This window comes from Anomaloglossus baeobatrachus, chromosome 3 (genome assembly GCF_048569485.1).
Source record: "Anomaloglossus baeobatrachus isolate aAnoBae1 chromosome 3, aAnoBae1.hap1, whole genome shotgun sequence".
NCBI classification, from domain to species: domain Eukaryota; kingdom Metazoa; phylum Chordata; class Amphibia; order Anura; family Aromobatidae; genus Anomaloglossus; species Anomaloglossus baeobatrachus.
In genome coordinates this window covers 96,560,099-96,576,484 of record NC_134355.1, presented here as the reverse complement: position 1 = coordinate 96,576,484, position 16,386 = coordinate 96,560,099, and the positions used below count along the sequence as shown (strand labels likewise).

Here is a 16,386-nt window from a genome sequence, read left to right as displayed (position 1 = left end):
AAAATAGGAGAAACCGCACTTGGCTTTTTTTTTTTTTTTTTAATTATTATTATTCTTAATAGTAGTAATAATAATTTTAAAAGAACAGCATGCGGTCCCCCAAAGTTTGATACCCAGCCATGATAAAGCCGACAGTTGGGAGCTGGTATTCTCAGGCTGGAGAGACCCATGCTTATTTGGCCACCCCAGCTTAAAAATAGAAGCCTGCAGCCACCCAGGATAGCCACATCCATTAAATGCGACAGTCCGAGCACTTTACTTGGCTCTTCCCGATTGACCTGGTGTGGAGAAAGTTAGAGAACTAAAGGGTTAAATCGCAGCTCGCAGCTGCCACTAAGCCCTAGATTAGTAATGAGAGGCGTCTATGAAACCCCCCCCATTACTAATAAGTGAAAAGAAAAAAATAAAAACACCCAAAAAATTCTTTATTTGAAATAAAAGACAAAAAAGCACCCTCTTTCACCACTTTATTAACCCCAAAAATACCCCTGCAGGTCCGACGTTATCCACACGAGGTCCCATGACAAACTCAGCTCAGCTACATCTGAATTCACACCGAGTGACCATAGAACATGACCGCCCACTGTGAGGTTCAGGCAGAGACTGAGTGAGCCGTGCGATCAGCGGTGACGTCACTAAGGTGATTTGCGGGCACAATTGGAGGTTCCCACAATTCTCCACCTGTGACCACAAAAAAATCTGAGTAACGTCACTACTGATCACGCAGCTCACTCAGTCTCTGCCTGAACATCACAACAGGTGGTCATGTTCTATGGCTGCTCGTTGTGAATTCAGATGTAGCGGAGACGGGATCGTCATGGGACCTTGTGTGGATTACGTTGGACCTTAAGTGGTCTTTGTGGGGTTAATAAATTGGTGACAAAGGATGCTTTTTTTGTGTTTTATTTCAAATAAAGAATTTTTGTGTTTGTGGTTATTTCCTTTCATTTACAGTTTAGTGATTGGGGGAAGAGGTGGGTAAACTGCCGATACTGTCCCATCTAATGAATGCGACAATTCCGAGCAGCTGCAGGCTCATATTTTTAGGCTAGGAAGGCCCCATAAGCATGGGTTCCCCCAGCCTGAGAATACCAGCCACCAGCTTTCAGGTTTTATCATGGCTGGGTATCAAAATTGGGGGGACTGCACGCTGTTTTTTTCAAGTATTTATTTAAATAACTTGTTTAAAAAGCCACATGCGGTTTCTTCTATTTTGATACACAGCTAAGATAAGCGCATGGCTGGGGGCTGCAGCCTGTAGCCTTATGCTTTATCTGTGCTGGTATCATAATATGGGGGGACCCTACGGCAAATGTTTTATTTATGTATTTTTCCACCATGACCTGCAGACAGGGTCTGTGATCGATTGCTGTCAGATGCTGTCACACAGGCTGGGGGGGCGCATCTGACTGCAACCAATCACAGATGCTAGGGCAGCAGGGGGGCAGGAAAAGCAGTGCATATGGATGAGCAATAATGAATGGCCCCGGAGATGAATGAGCGGCTGCGGCAGCTGTTACAGCCGTGCCAGAGACTCAATAAGTATGAAGCGCTTGCTTCATTTTTATTTTCTTTATTTTTCCTTTTATTTTCAGAGTGCCGTGTCCGGATCATTGAGCCGCAATTCCCTGAGAATTCCGGGCCCGGAACTCGTGTACGCTTGATACCGGTCGGATCCGGACTTTTACAGTCCGCATCTGCCCATCACTATTCGTGACAAATACCAGAATAGTACTTTGGGATTCGTTACAAATAATCCGAACACGACAAGTTACTATTCACCCATCACTAATGTTCACCACTAGGAGGTGCAATGAGGAGAAGTTCCAAAATTCAGCAAAGAATTCCTTACATTTACTAGAATACAAACCGTTGCTTTGGAGCCACCTCCTACCTCATGTGTGTTTTCAGTGCAGACGTCTGGGAAAACTTGGCGTCACACTGGCTACATTCGAACGGTTTGTCCCCTGTGTGCGTTCTCTCATGGAGCCTCAGAGCAGTTTTAGAGCTTAACCCCTTCCCACACAGATGGCAGAAGTGTTTTTCTCCTCCTCCCTCGTGGACCTGCAGAATGTGCCTCTTGATGTCTTTTTTCCTTTTAAACTTTTTACCGCAAAGTTCACAAGGAAATTGTCGATCATTGCTGTGCACGTGACGTTGGTGGCTTTTTAAATTGCACCTATTTGCAAACGTCTGACTGCAAATCTCACATAGATAAGTCTCTTCAGGTCCGCCATGATTCTCTTTGGAGTGCTTCAAGTAAGTTTTTTCATCTGTGAAGTTCTCCCCACAGATGGGGCACATAAAACCTTCATTAGTTTTGTGCCTTTCTTCATTTGTTTTTTTATCAGCCTCATCCAGTTCACATGGACTGTCTTCATCGTCTTCTGCCTTTATACTACAGTCCGTCTGCTCATCCATGGGTTCTTCATTACACGAGTTTCCTTCGTTCCCTATGTCATTCAATAAGGAAACAACTTCTTTACTGTCTTGCTGCTCTCGTAGACGACGCGTATACTTTTTCTTTGGAATTTCTACAACTGCTTTTTTGCCAGCCAGGCGGCCACTTGACCTTCTTGATTTGGGGCTCGGAACTTTTGAAGGCTCTTGTGTTTCTTCATTATTTCCATCATCTGTGGTAGACGCTGGACACAACTCCCTTCCACTTGTTCCTTCGGAAGGATTAGGAAAGCTGGAGGTATTAATGTTTACTAAGGCCTCTTCCTTGTTTTGGATCTCATGGACAGAATTTGCCAGTTCTTGCATGTCCTCATCAGTCTCTTGTGATTCAACAATATTTTGCAGGTCGAACCAAACAGAGTCCTCGAGCTGTTTTTTATGCTGCATGCAAGTTTCTGAAAGGTCAGCACATTTCAGTTTGTTGGCAATATCAATCATCCGTTGCACTTGGTCTTCAAACACTTCTACCCTCGCAGTATATACAAACTCCAGGAATGAGGAGAAGTCAGTAGTGGATATGTCATTTAACACAATGGTGCCACCACGATCAGTCTCATTCATAAATACCTCCTTAAAGTACTTGCTGGAGGCAGCGAGGACAGACTTGTGGCCAGTGAACTCTACTCTGGACCCTTGATGCTCTACGATGACAGTCACGTCACACAAGTGACCGTGGATTCGAAGTTGATGCATTTCATTCATAAGGTGGACAGGCAAGGATTTGGACTCAAGCAAAACAGCCGTGCTTTCCATCATAGCAAACTTGTCCTAACCTGGTGGAAAAAGAACGATAATCAATAACACAATATATATAGGGACAGTAAAGAACCACATGCACAGTCAGTCTACATACATCTAAAGATGGACTTTGATTGATGTCCATATCAAACATGAAACTATAATCCCAAACTTGAAAATTACCCCCAGCATGCATAGAGGAGAAGGCGCTGCTTCTTTACTTTGAGGACAACTCAATGCTTTGGCGATGTACATAGGTGTCCTTCCTCATCTTCTCTCTTGACTTTTAATCTTTTTATGTATTTGATTGTCAGACGATTGTGCTAATAATGACAGTCCAACATGATCAATAGCGAGGGTGGAACATCCTTATTAGACAGTATGAATTTGTTTAGGATGCTAGCTCCTTTGGTGCCAACCACTAAGCTCCAGTAAATCCATAGTAAATGGAAGGAAGGAACTGCACCCCATAAGGCACGTGGTGATGCATAATTAGGATTTATTTAGGATATCTCATATCTATTAGGCTAGGTTCACACTTCCGTTGTTTTGCATCAGTCACAATCCATAGCCTTGAGGAATTACGGTATCCTGCAAAATATTTTGCAGGAATCCTGTTTTTCCCCATAGGCTTCTATTAGTGACGGATTGTGACTGATGATGCTGCGTTGCATCTGCTGCGTCGCGGTCAGTTGTTTTCTAACTGACCGCCGGGCGGCAGCAACGCAGCATGTAACGTTTTTTGAGCAGCGCGATCCGTAGGATTTCGCTGCGCATGCGCTCTCTGGCTCCCCGCCCACGTAACCAGGATAAACATCGGGTAACCAAGCAATGCGCTTTGGTTAGTTACCTGATATTTACAGTGGTTACGGGTGCAGGGAGCCCGCGTTAAGCTGGTATCCAAGATAAATATCGGGTAACCAAGCAAAAAGTGCTTTGCTTTTAGTTACCAGATATTTACCCTGGATACAGTGTGCAAGGAGGCCGACACTTCACCACTCGGCTCCGCCCCCTCCCGCACTCTGCATGTGTACACACACACACACACACACACACACACACACACACACACACACACACACTCACTTGTCCCCAGCCCTGCAGTCCCCGCGGCACTGACGTCCTCAGCTCCACGGCTCCGCCCCCTCGCGCTCCGCCCCCTCCCGCACTCCACATGTACACACGCATGTAGACACACACACACATACACACACACATTCACCTGTCCCCAGCCATGCAGACCGCGGCACTGACGTCCTCAGCTCCGCCCCCCGAACTCCGCCCCCCACACACAACGGAGTCCGACAAAGAAATTCTTTTCTTTGTTACCGTTGTCATCCGTTGTACAACACATCAGTCACATGCGTCAAGCAACGCATGTGACTGATGCAAAACAACGGAAGTGTGAACTTAGCCTTCAGTCAATATAGAAAAAAGTGTACATACCCTTCATTAGAAATGTCTATAGTGGTAAATGCTCTCAAAATTAGAAAGAGTCAGATTTTGGAATGGGCTTCCCCATAGCAAAAAGGCAAACCAGGACTAAGTATTGTGTAAAGTAAGCAGTGTGTCTAATTTGATTGTCACGCAGGGTGGGTCAAGGGTCCAGCATGTCCGATTTTAGATTGGTAATCTTATGTTCTTCAAGAGATAAGCCGCCAGCAGAGATGTCGGGGAGTGAGTGGCTCTCTCATAGAGGACACAGAAGTGTTTGGCATAGCGAGCGCTCTTGTGTATGGGACAGCCGGGCCAATATAGCTCCCAAGTGAATAGTCGTTTGACCGCCATCTAATGTGTATGGTGGGTAGGTGGGCTTAAGTCCTTTCAGTGACCCAGAGGTTTACAGGAACTTCTCTACAAAGTTGTCAACCCCTCTAACCAGTGCGAGGGTAGATACACTTTCTACATTTAGGAAAAGGGTTCTTTTACACTAAAGGAGGGAGAAGATGAATAGCTGTAAATCTAATCCCCCACCTCTATATAGGATATTTGATAACTGAGTAACTCGGATAATTTCTATCATCTGGTTCATGGAGTTTTGTGTGATTAGTATTTCTGGTAAATATGTGATAAGTAAAATACACATCTGCACATCTCAAGTTTTCATTTTCAGTAGGTTTTTGGCGTTTCAGGCTTTGCATGGGTGGAACCTCGCCACAATACTGACTTGTGTATTTTCATGCCAATGAATTTAAAGCGCTGATCAGTATTTTCACAATGTGCTAGGTGTCTAACCTCAGACTTTACATAGGTATGGGGGTATGAGCTTTTATCCTTCAGGGTTTAATTGCAATTGTCCAAAGCACAAAAATTGTGACTTAAAGTGAATCTGTCTGCAAAAAGAAAAAGAAAAAAAAAAAAAAAGGTATTTACCTGCAGCAAATGGTAATCTGCAAGTAAATACTGTTTGAAACTTGTGCAGCAGTCTTTATGAATCAAGCTGCATAGAACGTTATCCTGGAAAAACAGTTGCTTCCTTCTGCTCAGGCAATGTTCCCAAACTCTGAGGACTGGTTTTTCCAGCAGGACAATGCATCATGCCACACAGCTAGGTCAATCAATGTGTGGATGAAGGACCACCACATCAAAACCCTGTCATGGCCAGCCCAATCTCCAGACCTGAACCCTATTGAAAACCTCTGGAGTGTAATCAAGAGGAAGATGGATAGTCACAAGCCATCAAACAAAGAACTGCTTACATTTTTGCACCAGGAGTGGCATAAGGTCACCCAAAAGCAGTGTGAAAGACTGGTGGAAAGCATGCCAAGACGCATGAAAGCTGGGATTACAAATCTTGGTTATTCCACAAAATATTGATTTCTGAACACGTCCTGAGTTAAAATATTAGTATTGTTGTTTCTAAATGATTATAAACTTGTTTTCTTTGCATTATTTGAGGTCTGAAAACAATGCATTGTTTTGTTATTTTGACATTTTCCGAAAATAAATACAATTTTTTTTGCTTGGAAATTTGGAGACGTTGTCAGAAGTAGTTTATAGAATAAAAGAACAATTTACATTTTACTCAAAAATATAAGTATAAAGAGAAAAATCTGAAAAACTGACAATCTGGAAGTGGTCTTCTAATTTTTGCCAGAGCTGTATATGTGATGCATGCACTAAACTCTTAAGGCCGCTTTAAACGCAAAGACATCGCTAACGCGATGCCATTGGGGGTCACGGAATATTGACGGGATATTCGTCCGGCTCATCTCCGCCCTTCCGCTTCTATTGGGCGGCCGCTTAGAAAGGAGGCGGTTCGCCGATCACAGCGACGTCGCTAGGCAGGTAAGTATAGTGAGACGGGTCCGAGCGATGTTGTGCGCCACGGGGGGCGATTTGCCCGTGATGCACAACCGACGGGGGTGGGTACGCACGCTAGCAAAATCGCTGCGTGTAAAGCGGCCTTTAATGTGCAGTGTGAGTAGTGGATCAATGCTGGTTGAGGTCACTTTAGAGTAACTGCACCAACATGTTTTACCAAAAGAAGGTGCTGGCAGCTAATAAGTGTAAAGAGACATCTGGAGACCTGCTGAATCAATAGGGGAGTCTACAGAGAAATGGAGAGAGTGAAGAGTCTACACGCACAGCAAGAATACAGACAGATCCCCATCTCCAGAGGTGGAGGAAAGCTCAGGACCTGGGTTAGTATAGTGTGTGATGTCCTCACGTGACCTGCAACCACCTGTGGTGAGAATAGCAGGACCTATCAGAGAAGCTGTAACGCGTGACGGTGAGCTCTGCCACTGCTTGAGACAGTGAAATGGACTGTCGACAGTACTGGGAGATCAACCAGGAGTGGGATTGAATATTGTATGTGTGAGTAACACTGTAGACTGCTCCTGTGAAAGAAGATATGGACTGTGGATGTGAAATACCGCCAAGTGTTGTGTTACCAGCCTGTAGTCACTGCCGATGGCTTTCACCGAGGTACAAGGTAAAGTGACCATTCCTGTTAATGGTCCTGTGCTGCCACATTGTAACGAAACTACCATGTTCTGTGCCACAAAATCATTGTGAAACCATCATAGTTACTTAGATTGAATAAAAGACCTAGGTCCATCTAGTTCAACCTTCCTCCACCAGTTCTAAATTTTGTCCCTAAAGCGGGCTTTACACGCTACGACATCGCTAATGCGGAGTCGTTGGGGTCACGGAATTCGTAACGCACATCCGGCCGCATTAGCGATGCCGTTGCGTGTGACATCGATAAGCGATTTTGCATCGTTGCAAAAACGTGCAAAATCGCTAATCGGCGACACGGGGGTCCATTCTCAAATCTCGTTACTGCAGCAGTAACGAGGTTGTTCGTCGCTCCTGCGGCAGCACACATCACTGCGTGTGACGCCGCAGGAACGAGGAAGCTCCCCTTACCTGCCTCCCGGCCGCTATGCGGAAGGAAGGAGGTGGGCGGGATGTTACGTCCCGCTCATCTCCGCCCCTCCGCTGCTATTGGGCGGCGGTTCAGTGACGTTTCAGTGACGTCGCTGTGACGCCGCACGGACCGCCCCCTTAGAAAGGAGGCGGTTCGCCGGTCACAGCGACGTCGCCGGACAGGTAAGTATGTGTGACGGCTGTGGGCGATGTTGTGCGGCACGGGCAGCGATATGCCCGTGTCGCGCAACAGATGTGGGCGGGTACCCACACTAGCGATATCGGGACCGATATCGCAGTGTGTAAAGTAGCCTTAAGTCATTTATAACCAACAATGTTGTGTGTGCTGAGGAAATCATCCAGCCCTTTTTTAAAAGCCGTTATAGTGTCTGCCATTACTACCTCTTGTGGTCGGCATTCCACAGTCTGACTGCTCTAACTGTAAAGAACCCTTTCCTATTTAGTTGCCGAAATCGCTTTTCTTCCACTCGCAGTGTATGCTCAAGCTCTGTGCCTCAGTATTGTGGAGAAACCATCAAGCTTCACACCTCAGGACTCAAGAATAGCCATCAAGAACCGCTGGTGTGCAAGCAATGGGCTTATTCCTTTATGAAGATACTGTGCGCCTCCATAGGGTCCTCATATAATCTTATTTTCTAGGGCTCCCTTCACATGTCCATAATAAAAACGCATGTTTTTCACGGTCCGTGGTGTGGGTGCGTATGTGTGTTCCGTGTGTATCCTCTCAGTGTGTTATCTCGAATAGCACACGGACAGCGGGAACTTCTATACTCACCTGTTTCCGGCGTTGCTGCTGCTACCGGGTCCACGGTGCTGTGAATATGCAATGAGCGGGCCTAGAAGCAAGTGACAGCAGCGTCAAAGACAGCAGGGCTGGAAACAGGTAAGTATAGAAAATAATTTTATTTCAAAGACACGTGTTTTCTCTAGTATGTGTCACATCAGTGTGCTGTCTGTGTGACACCCGTGCTGCCAGAGAAAAACAGACTTGTTGCAGTGTGGAGCACACGGACATGTGTCCGTGAGAAAACAGGGATGCGAGCGCAAACCATTGATTTTAATGGGTCTGCGTATGTCCGTGTCTCCGGTACATATGATAACACACATCCCATGTACCGGAATCACGGACGTGTGAGGGTCGGACTTAAGGCCGCTTTACACGCAACGACATCGCTAACGAGATGTCGTTGGGGGTCACGGAATTCGTGACGCACATCCGGCCTCGTTAGCGACATCGTTGCGTGTAACACCTAGGAGCGAGTGTTAACGATCAAAAATACTCACCTAATCGTTGATTGTTGACACGTTGTTCATTTTCAAAATCTCGTTGGTCGTTGTGGACGCTGGTTGTTTGACGTTCCTGAGGCAGCACACATCGCTACGTGTGACACCTCGGGAATGGCGAACAACAACGTACTTGCGTCCTCCGGCAACGAGGTGGGCATAATTTTCCTGCGGCTGCTCTCCACCGCTCCACTTCTATTGGACGCCTGCCGTGTGACATCGCTGCGACGCCGCACGAACCGCCCCCTTAGAAAAGAGGCTTTTTGCCGGCCACAGTGACGTCGCTTGGAAGGTAAGTCCATGTGACGGGTATTAGCGATATTGTGCGCCACGGACAGTGATTTGCCCGTGATGCACAAACGACGGGGGTGGGTGCGCTCGCTAGCGATATGGTAGCATGTAAAGCCCCCTTTAGTCCTGATTTTTTTAGGACTAATTTCATAGGTCTGATAGGGAAAAAAATGATGAAAACCGAAGCGCGCAGACGAGGCAATGATCACAAGAAGACTCCACACACTCGGTGCACATCTACAAGGCGGTTTCTTCTCCACAGCTGTCACTTTAATCAGGATTGCAGCGTCAGTACGGCCCGGTCTGTACTGGAGTTAGAATCGTGCGGACGTTCTCTTTAAGGCTCTGTGCGCACTGGGAAATGAAATTTCCTTGCGTAAATTCCGCATGCTCTCAAAGATTACCGCACCCGCGGTAAAAAACCGCGGGAAACCGCACCCGAAAACCGCATGCGGTTTGCCGCGGTTTTACCGCGGCATTGTTCGCGGTATTGCCGCGGTTTTGCCGCGTGCGGGTTGGGATGTGGTTTATTGCATTCAATGCAATAAAGCACATTGAAGAAAAAAAAAATAAAAATTTAATTCTGATAGTAGATAGACAGAAGAATAGATAGAGGGATAGATAGATAGACAGACAGAGGGATAGATAGATAGATAGAGGACAGATCGCTGCATTTCCCACGGTCGGCAGTGAGTTCACATTACCGGCCGTGGGAAATGACCGGTAATTACCTCTGCTGTCTGCTGCATTCAGCCTGTGTCTGTGACAGTCGCGGCTGGATGTCAGCAGTGCAGGACGCCTGAGCCGGAGCTGTGGATTACGCCGGAGCTTTGTTTGGGGGGGGGGTTAATAAAATGGTGAACGAGGCTTGTTTGTTTTATTTAAAATAAAGGATTTTTCGGTGTCTGTGTTTTTTTCACTTTACTTACGGGTTGATCATGTCAGCTGTCACATAGACGCTGCCATGATCAAGCCTGGGGTTAATGGCGGTGGTCCCCCATCACCATTAAACCCTTGTATTACCTTGCCACCACTGCTACACGGTGGCAAGAAGAGCCGAGGACACGCCGGTGCTGCCGCATAATGCATGCGACAGTGCCGGGGCAGCTGCGGCTGATATTCTCGGCTGCCGGAGGGGGAGTGAGGCGGGGGACATTAACCCTGCCCCTCTCCCTCCCCAGCCTGAGAATACCGGGCCGCCGCTGTGTGCTTACCTCGGCTGGAAGGTAAATATACAGCGGAGCCCACGTTCTTTTTTTTCTATATTTCCGTTTTCTTTCTATGTGTGTTCTATGTGTCTGTGATGTCTGTGTGTGTGTGTGTGATCTGTGTGTGTTTACTCTGCACGGCTTCCTCTTCCTGTAATGACATCACTTCCCTGCAAAACAGCAAGCAAGCGATGCACATTACCGGAGGTAAACCGCGAAATACCGCAGGGAATAACGCAGGAAAACGCAGTGAACCGCACAGAATTTGCTGCCTGCATTATTCCCTGCGGGATTTCATGATTAACATTGAGTCAATGGAGTGAAATCCCGCAGCGATGTGCGGAAAAGAAGTGACATGCACTTGTTTTTGCTGCGGGATTCCCGCAGCAAAACATGCAGCTGTCAAATTCCGCCCAGTGCGCACAGGATTTTTGTTCTCCATAGGATTTGCTGGTGATTCACTGCAGAGATGTTATTAACATTTTCTGCAGCGAAACATGCAGCAAATCCGCGGCAAAATCCGGTAAGTGCGCACATAGCCTTAAGGGGTTTTACCTAAAAATCGCATCTTCTCCCTTATCCATATGATAACACAGTGGTAACTGATTGATCGCTGGGGTCTGATGACCAGCACTCCCAGAGATCTTGCGGACGGGGCTCTGAATGGACCTGGCTGTCAGACCCCAGCGGTCAGCAATATTCTGCGATCACAAGGAAAGGGATAACCTGGGATTCTGGGAAAACTCCTTTAACCTCCTTATCTGAGGCTATAGCTGTATGAGGTGCGAGCTCAGCCTTGTGTGTGTGGCCATGGCCCGGGCCTCCTCGCCCGCTCACACCCGGGGCAGCTGCGCCTTATATTCGCTTGTGCATGGAAAAGCCATATAGTAGTAATAATAATGGTCATGTGACCTCCACAGACAGACACGTGACTGCAGGACCCAGGCTTTGTGCTATATTATTACTATGTAGACTGATATCAGGTGCTACAGCAGACAGGCCAGCGTACAGACACCGCAGTGGCCGCACCGGAGCTGACTGAGCCCGTACGGCAGACGTGTCACTACGTACCTCCCGGCTGTACCGTGTAGTCCGGTACAGCGCCGCACTGTGTCGCTCCGTTACAGATGATTACGGTGCGTACCGGAAGTGAGGGAGATATACGGTAACCCAGAAGAACTCTAGCCTGCATGTTGACCACACCCATTTTTACTCTTTTACCAATCAGCGTATGCTATGCAAATAGACACTGATGGGGTAGCCGATGACGACAGCAGTAAAAAATAATAATGCTAGAGAGGAAACGATAAGACTTTCACTGTCTGGATAGGGCTCCGACATGATGGCGGCGGCGCTCCTCAACGCCCAGGGGACTAGGCCCTCGTTCATTAGCGTACGATAAAAGATCTTTAGAAATACTTTTTCTATAGATCTCTTTATCTATGCTAGTGTATAAAGGGACGGGTAGCCAGGGATTAGCAATATACGCGCAGGACTGCTCATGCTCCTGAGTGCATATTGGATCTGACAGGTTCCTTTTAAAATAGTGTATCTGGATTTATACGAGAGCAGGAGCCATAAGCGGCATGTCCGAAGCAGGCAGCAGTAACAATACACTAGTATAGGGAGTGAGGGATCGAGGAAAGGGAGAGGCTCCCTGTCACAGACATGTGTTTTGGCTAACTGAGGAAATGTGGTTTGGTCTAACAACCTATCTGGCCAAGCTCCACTCCTGCCAGGTCTACGTGAGGCCCCCTTCACACATTTGTGATAAAAACATGTTTTTTATGTACCATATTCAAGGTGTATGCCATAATTTTGACACACGTGTGTTTTCTGTATGCTATCCGTGATAGCACATGGTGAGCAGGAACTTTTTACTCACCTGTCTCCGGCACTGCTGCTTCCAGGTTCGCAGTGCTGTGAATATTCATGAGCATAATGAGCGGGCCCAAAAGCAAATGACAGCAGGACTGTAGAAAATCATTTTATTTCAAAGATACGTGTTTTCTTCGATACTTGTCACACTGATGTCACACAGATCACAACATTGTGTGGTCCGTGTGACAATGATGCTGGAGAAAAACAGACATGTCTCCATGCGTAACACATGGACACGCGGACACGTCCGTGAAAACACAGAAGTGTGCGCAGACCCATTGATTTTAGAGGGTCTGCGTATGTCTGTGTCTCTGGTACGTGTGAAAATGGATGACATGCTGTATGTACCGGAATCACGGACGTGTGAAGAGGGCCTTAGGGAGTGTGCACTTTCTAAGTTTTTCAAACAGAGGACACTTCAGGAGTTTGTGGTGAAGTTTATCCTGGGTTTTTTATACCAGCAGAAGCCACCAGAAGAACACACCGGTCATTTCTCTTCACAGCGTTGGAAACCTGAAGTGATTAAAGCCCGTTTCATGTGACCAGAGCCTGCTGCGATGCCATTGTACAGTATTAACACTGTACTGGAGTGTGCCGGATCCGGCAATCCGGCGAAATGCCAGATGTGTAAAATGGGCCTAAAAGACACCGAAAAGACTCCACATATGAACAGCGAATGGTTTTCATACAGATGATCATTCTTTTCAGTGTTTACTTAGCACTTCTCTGGTCAGGTTTCGGAGAAGACCGCATAAAAAAGGCATTGTGTGCACATAACCTTAGGTGTGTCCAGTTAGACATCTGCAGAACACCCCGGGTAGAAAAAGAAGCTAAAAAATACTCCAGATAAAAAAAGGATTAACAAATAGGCAGCATTTCCCAAGGTAGACGCCTTTTGAAAAAGTTGTTGGATTTTTCCACCTCAAAACCTCAATGTGAATAATTCCTTAGATCCCTGTTGTTAATTGCAACACCCATTCTGCAGGATGGGAGAGTAATGGAGGAAATTTCAAGGATACTGTAGTAGGATATGTAATACTGACTAATTTGATTCCTTTGGTGAAGAAATCCACTTTATGGATCTTTTTTAATCTCCATTTGAAGTTTTCTGATGCTTAGATTGTGGTGCACAGAGGCCAGATTGTACACTGGGTCTTCTCCTCCCTGTCTGTGATTCCCCGGCCCCTTATCCTGCCTCCGGTCTGTGAATGTCCAGCTTCCTCTGTTTCAAATCTCAGCAGTGACCTGTCATTAAAGATTGAAGGCAGGCGGAGGGGCCGAGGAATCACAGACAGGGAGGAGAGGGCCCGAGGAATCACAGAAATCTAATTAGAAGAAAACTTTAAATGAAGATTAAAGAAGAAAAAAGTGGATTTCTTCATCAAAGAAACTAATTTAATCAGTATTACAGCGTCTTTAGTTTATATTACAGAATAGTGCTGACAGGTTCTCTTTAAGGAGTTTATCTATGCAGAATATCTTTTTGCCTTTCTGCTTCCTCTAGGTGTAAATTAGGACAGCTCCAGCAGTGTCTATGCTGTTACTTTGGTCTTTGCTGACAGACTGCAGCAGTGATGAAACAACTACACTGCATGTAACCGCTGCAGCTAATCACTGATCTCATCAGTGTTGATGCCAATTGAGTCGCAGAGACTACTGAGCCCAGTGATTGGCGGTCACCTTAACCGCAATGTGTAAATGAACTATAGTTGGGTGGTATATTCCTGCTTGATAGTTCAGACCAGTAATGTTGCATTGCTGACCCTAACTGCACATTCTGTTATCTTGCAAGCAACAGCAGCTTTGCATCTGGAGCATCAGATGAGCGATCCAAAGAGACAGCGATCCAGACAGCTTCAGAGCAGCGTTAGAAGCTCTTTGTTTGGCCTCTTTCACATGTCTGTGCAAAACACACACGTTGTGCATGCTCCGTGCTGTAGGTGCGTGTGTGTGTTCAGCATGTGCTGTCAGTATGCTAGCCGTGTGACATCCACATAGCACATGGATAGCATAAATTTTTATACTTATCTGTCTATGGCGCTGATGTCTACAGCGCTGCTGCTTCCGCTTCCGGTCCTCGGTGCAGTGAATATACGATGAGCATAATGAGCGGGGATCGGAAGCAAGTGACAGCAGTGCTGGAGAAGGTGTGTGTAGAAAAGTATTTTATTTCACAGAAATGTGGTTTTCTTCGGTACGTGTCACACTGATGTCACACGGATCACATCCTTGCGGTAAGTGTGACACCCGTGCTGCCGCAGAGAAAAACAGACATGTCTAGATATAGAGGGCCCAGACACATGTATGCTGCACCCATGTATGCCCCACCCATAGCCATGTGTCTTATTTCACATGTATAGCTTGGTCCTTTGCTTCCCATACAGAGCAAGTTTTTTAACTGCAGGTGAGATTACACGTAGGTTAGGGACCCCAAAAATAGAGATTACCTTGGCGTTTGGTTTGGGGCTCCTTTGCATTGATCAATACAAACATCTCTCATTCCTATTATTCATAGCAGTAATGCACATAACATTTTCATGTTTTTCATTTTTTTCAGATAGTTCATTGTATTTTTCAGTCTAGTATTCCCATAGCAGTTTTGCTTTTCATTATTCCTCTATACATTGTGACTGGTGTGCAACTCTTTTATCTTATTGTTTACATGTATGTTCCACATGGTCCATGGGAAAAACACACACATGTGCGCAAACCCATTGATTCTAATGCGTCTATGTGTGCCTGTCTCCGGTACGTGTGAAAATGGACGCCACACGTACGGGAGACATGCATGTGTGAAAGAGGCCTTATACACTTTGCAAATTGCTGCTTTCACTGCTTAGGAGACAGTCACAGTCTGTTGCAGGTCGCCAGTCTCTTAGGCAATTAGCGCAGTTCTTTTCTAAAGAGCTTGCAAACTCTGCTCTCAAGCTGGTAGAACCTTGAGAAGAGGCAGTAACAATAAAAATGAAAAATCCTTTCAGTTCTTGAGAACAAAAAGGGTTTTGTTTTAAAGGGGTTATCCAGGAGTTTTAATATTTTTGCATATGGGGAAAAAATTCACGGAAAACTCCTGTCGGCGATTGTGTGACTTTTGCTAACGCCATGACACAGAGCCGTGGCTTCTCTTCTGCTCTGTTCACGAGATGTCTCTGCCAACAACCTGCTGATTCAATGTCGGCTCCCCACTACCTAATTGCGGAAGAGAACCAGCCGCTCTATTGATGATCGATGAATTGGAGTGGAGGAATGACCAGCTGAGGTGGCAGAGATCGACCCTGTACAGAACTGTTAGTTCTTAGCCCCATACACAAAAATTTCAAAAGGCCCAGATAACCCCTTTAATTAAAGACAAATTGCAAAGTTGCTTCTTTTTACAAGGAGTCTTTTAGATCATGAGGGGCATGGAAGGTGGAGTCGTTCCTATAGTCTGGGGCTACTAGGTGGAAGTGAATGGGATCGCGATGTCACACTGACCATGACAAGACACTCAGATCATGCGAAGATTTTGCAAGTCAGTAACTTGCCGGTCACACCACAACCCCATTCACTTACATTGGGCTGTGATGTTGCAGCGGCATAAGGCTGCATGCGCACGCTGCGTTTTTTGCTGCGTTTTTGGCTGCAGTTTTGTTGTCTGAACTTTCTGACATTTGATTTCCCAGCAAAGTCTATGAGAAGTCAGATTTTCTATGCGCACATTGCAGTTTAATTGTCAGCGTTTTATTTGTCAAAAGTTTGTGACAAAAAAAATGCAGCATGTTCATTCTTCCTGCGTTTTTGTCAACATTTGTCACAGAAACGCAGCAAAAACACATGTTGTGAAAAACGCACCAAAAACACACTGAAAACGCACCGAATATGCAGCAAAAACGCACCTACAATTACAAGCGTTTTTGTGACATTTCCAGGCTCTCTCTGACAAGGTGCAGTTTTGGCTGCAGTTTGTGAACACAAAAAGATGCAGCGTGCGCATGTAGCCTAAGAGATGTTTGACCCTGTGGCCAGAGACATTGTAGCCCGGACTTCATGAACTTGTTTTGCGGTATCTCATACCTTACACTGACACACAGCGACCGAGTCTCCGTGATACGCCACTAAATAAAAAATACAAAGTGGCACATGGGAACCA

The 16,386-nt window shown here is 46.1% G+C and overlaps 1 protein-coding gene across 1 annotated transcript in view; it reads right to left on the bottom strand.

The window, feature by feature from the left end:
* GZF1 (GDNF inducible zinc finger protein 1) overlaps positions 1–11,552 on the bottom strand; it is a 32,219-nt gene extending 20,667 nt beyond the window's left edge. The window contains exons 1-2 of the mRNA XM_075338084.1: positions 11,448–11,552; positions 1,895–3,233 (exon numbers count right to left, since the gene is read on the bottom strand). Of these exons, the coding sequence (XP_075194199.1) occupies positions 1,895–3,216 (1,322 nt within the window). The 5' untranslated portion in view covers positions 3,217–3,233; positions 11,448–11,552. The remainder of the gene's footprint in view (positions 1–1,894; positions 3,234–11,447) is intronic.
* Between the last annotated feature and the right edge of the window lie 4,834 nt (positions 11,553–16,386).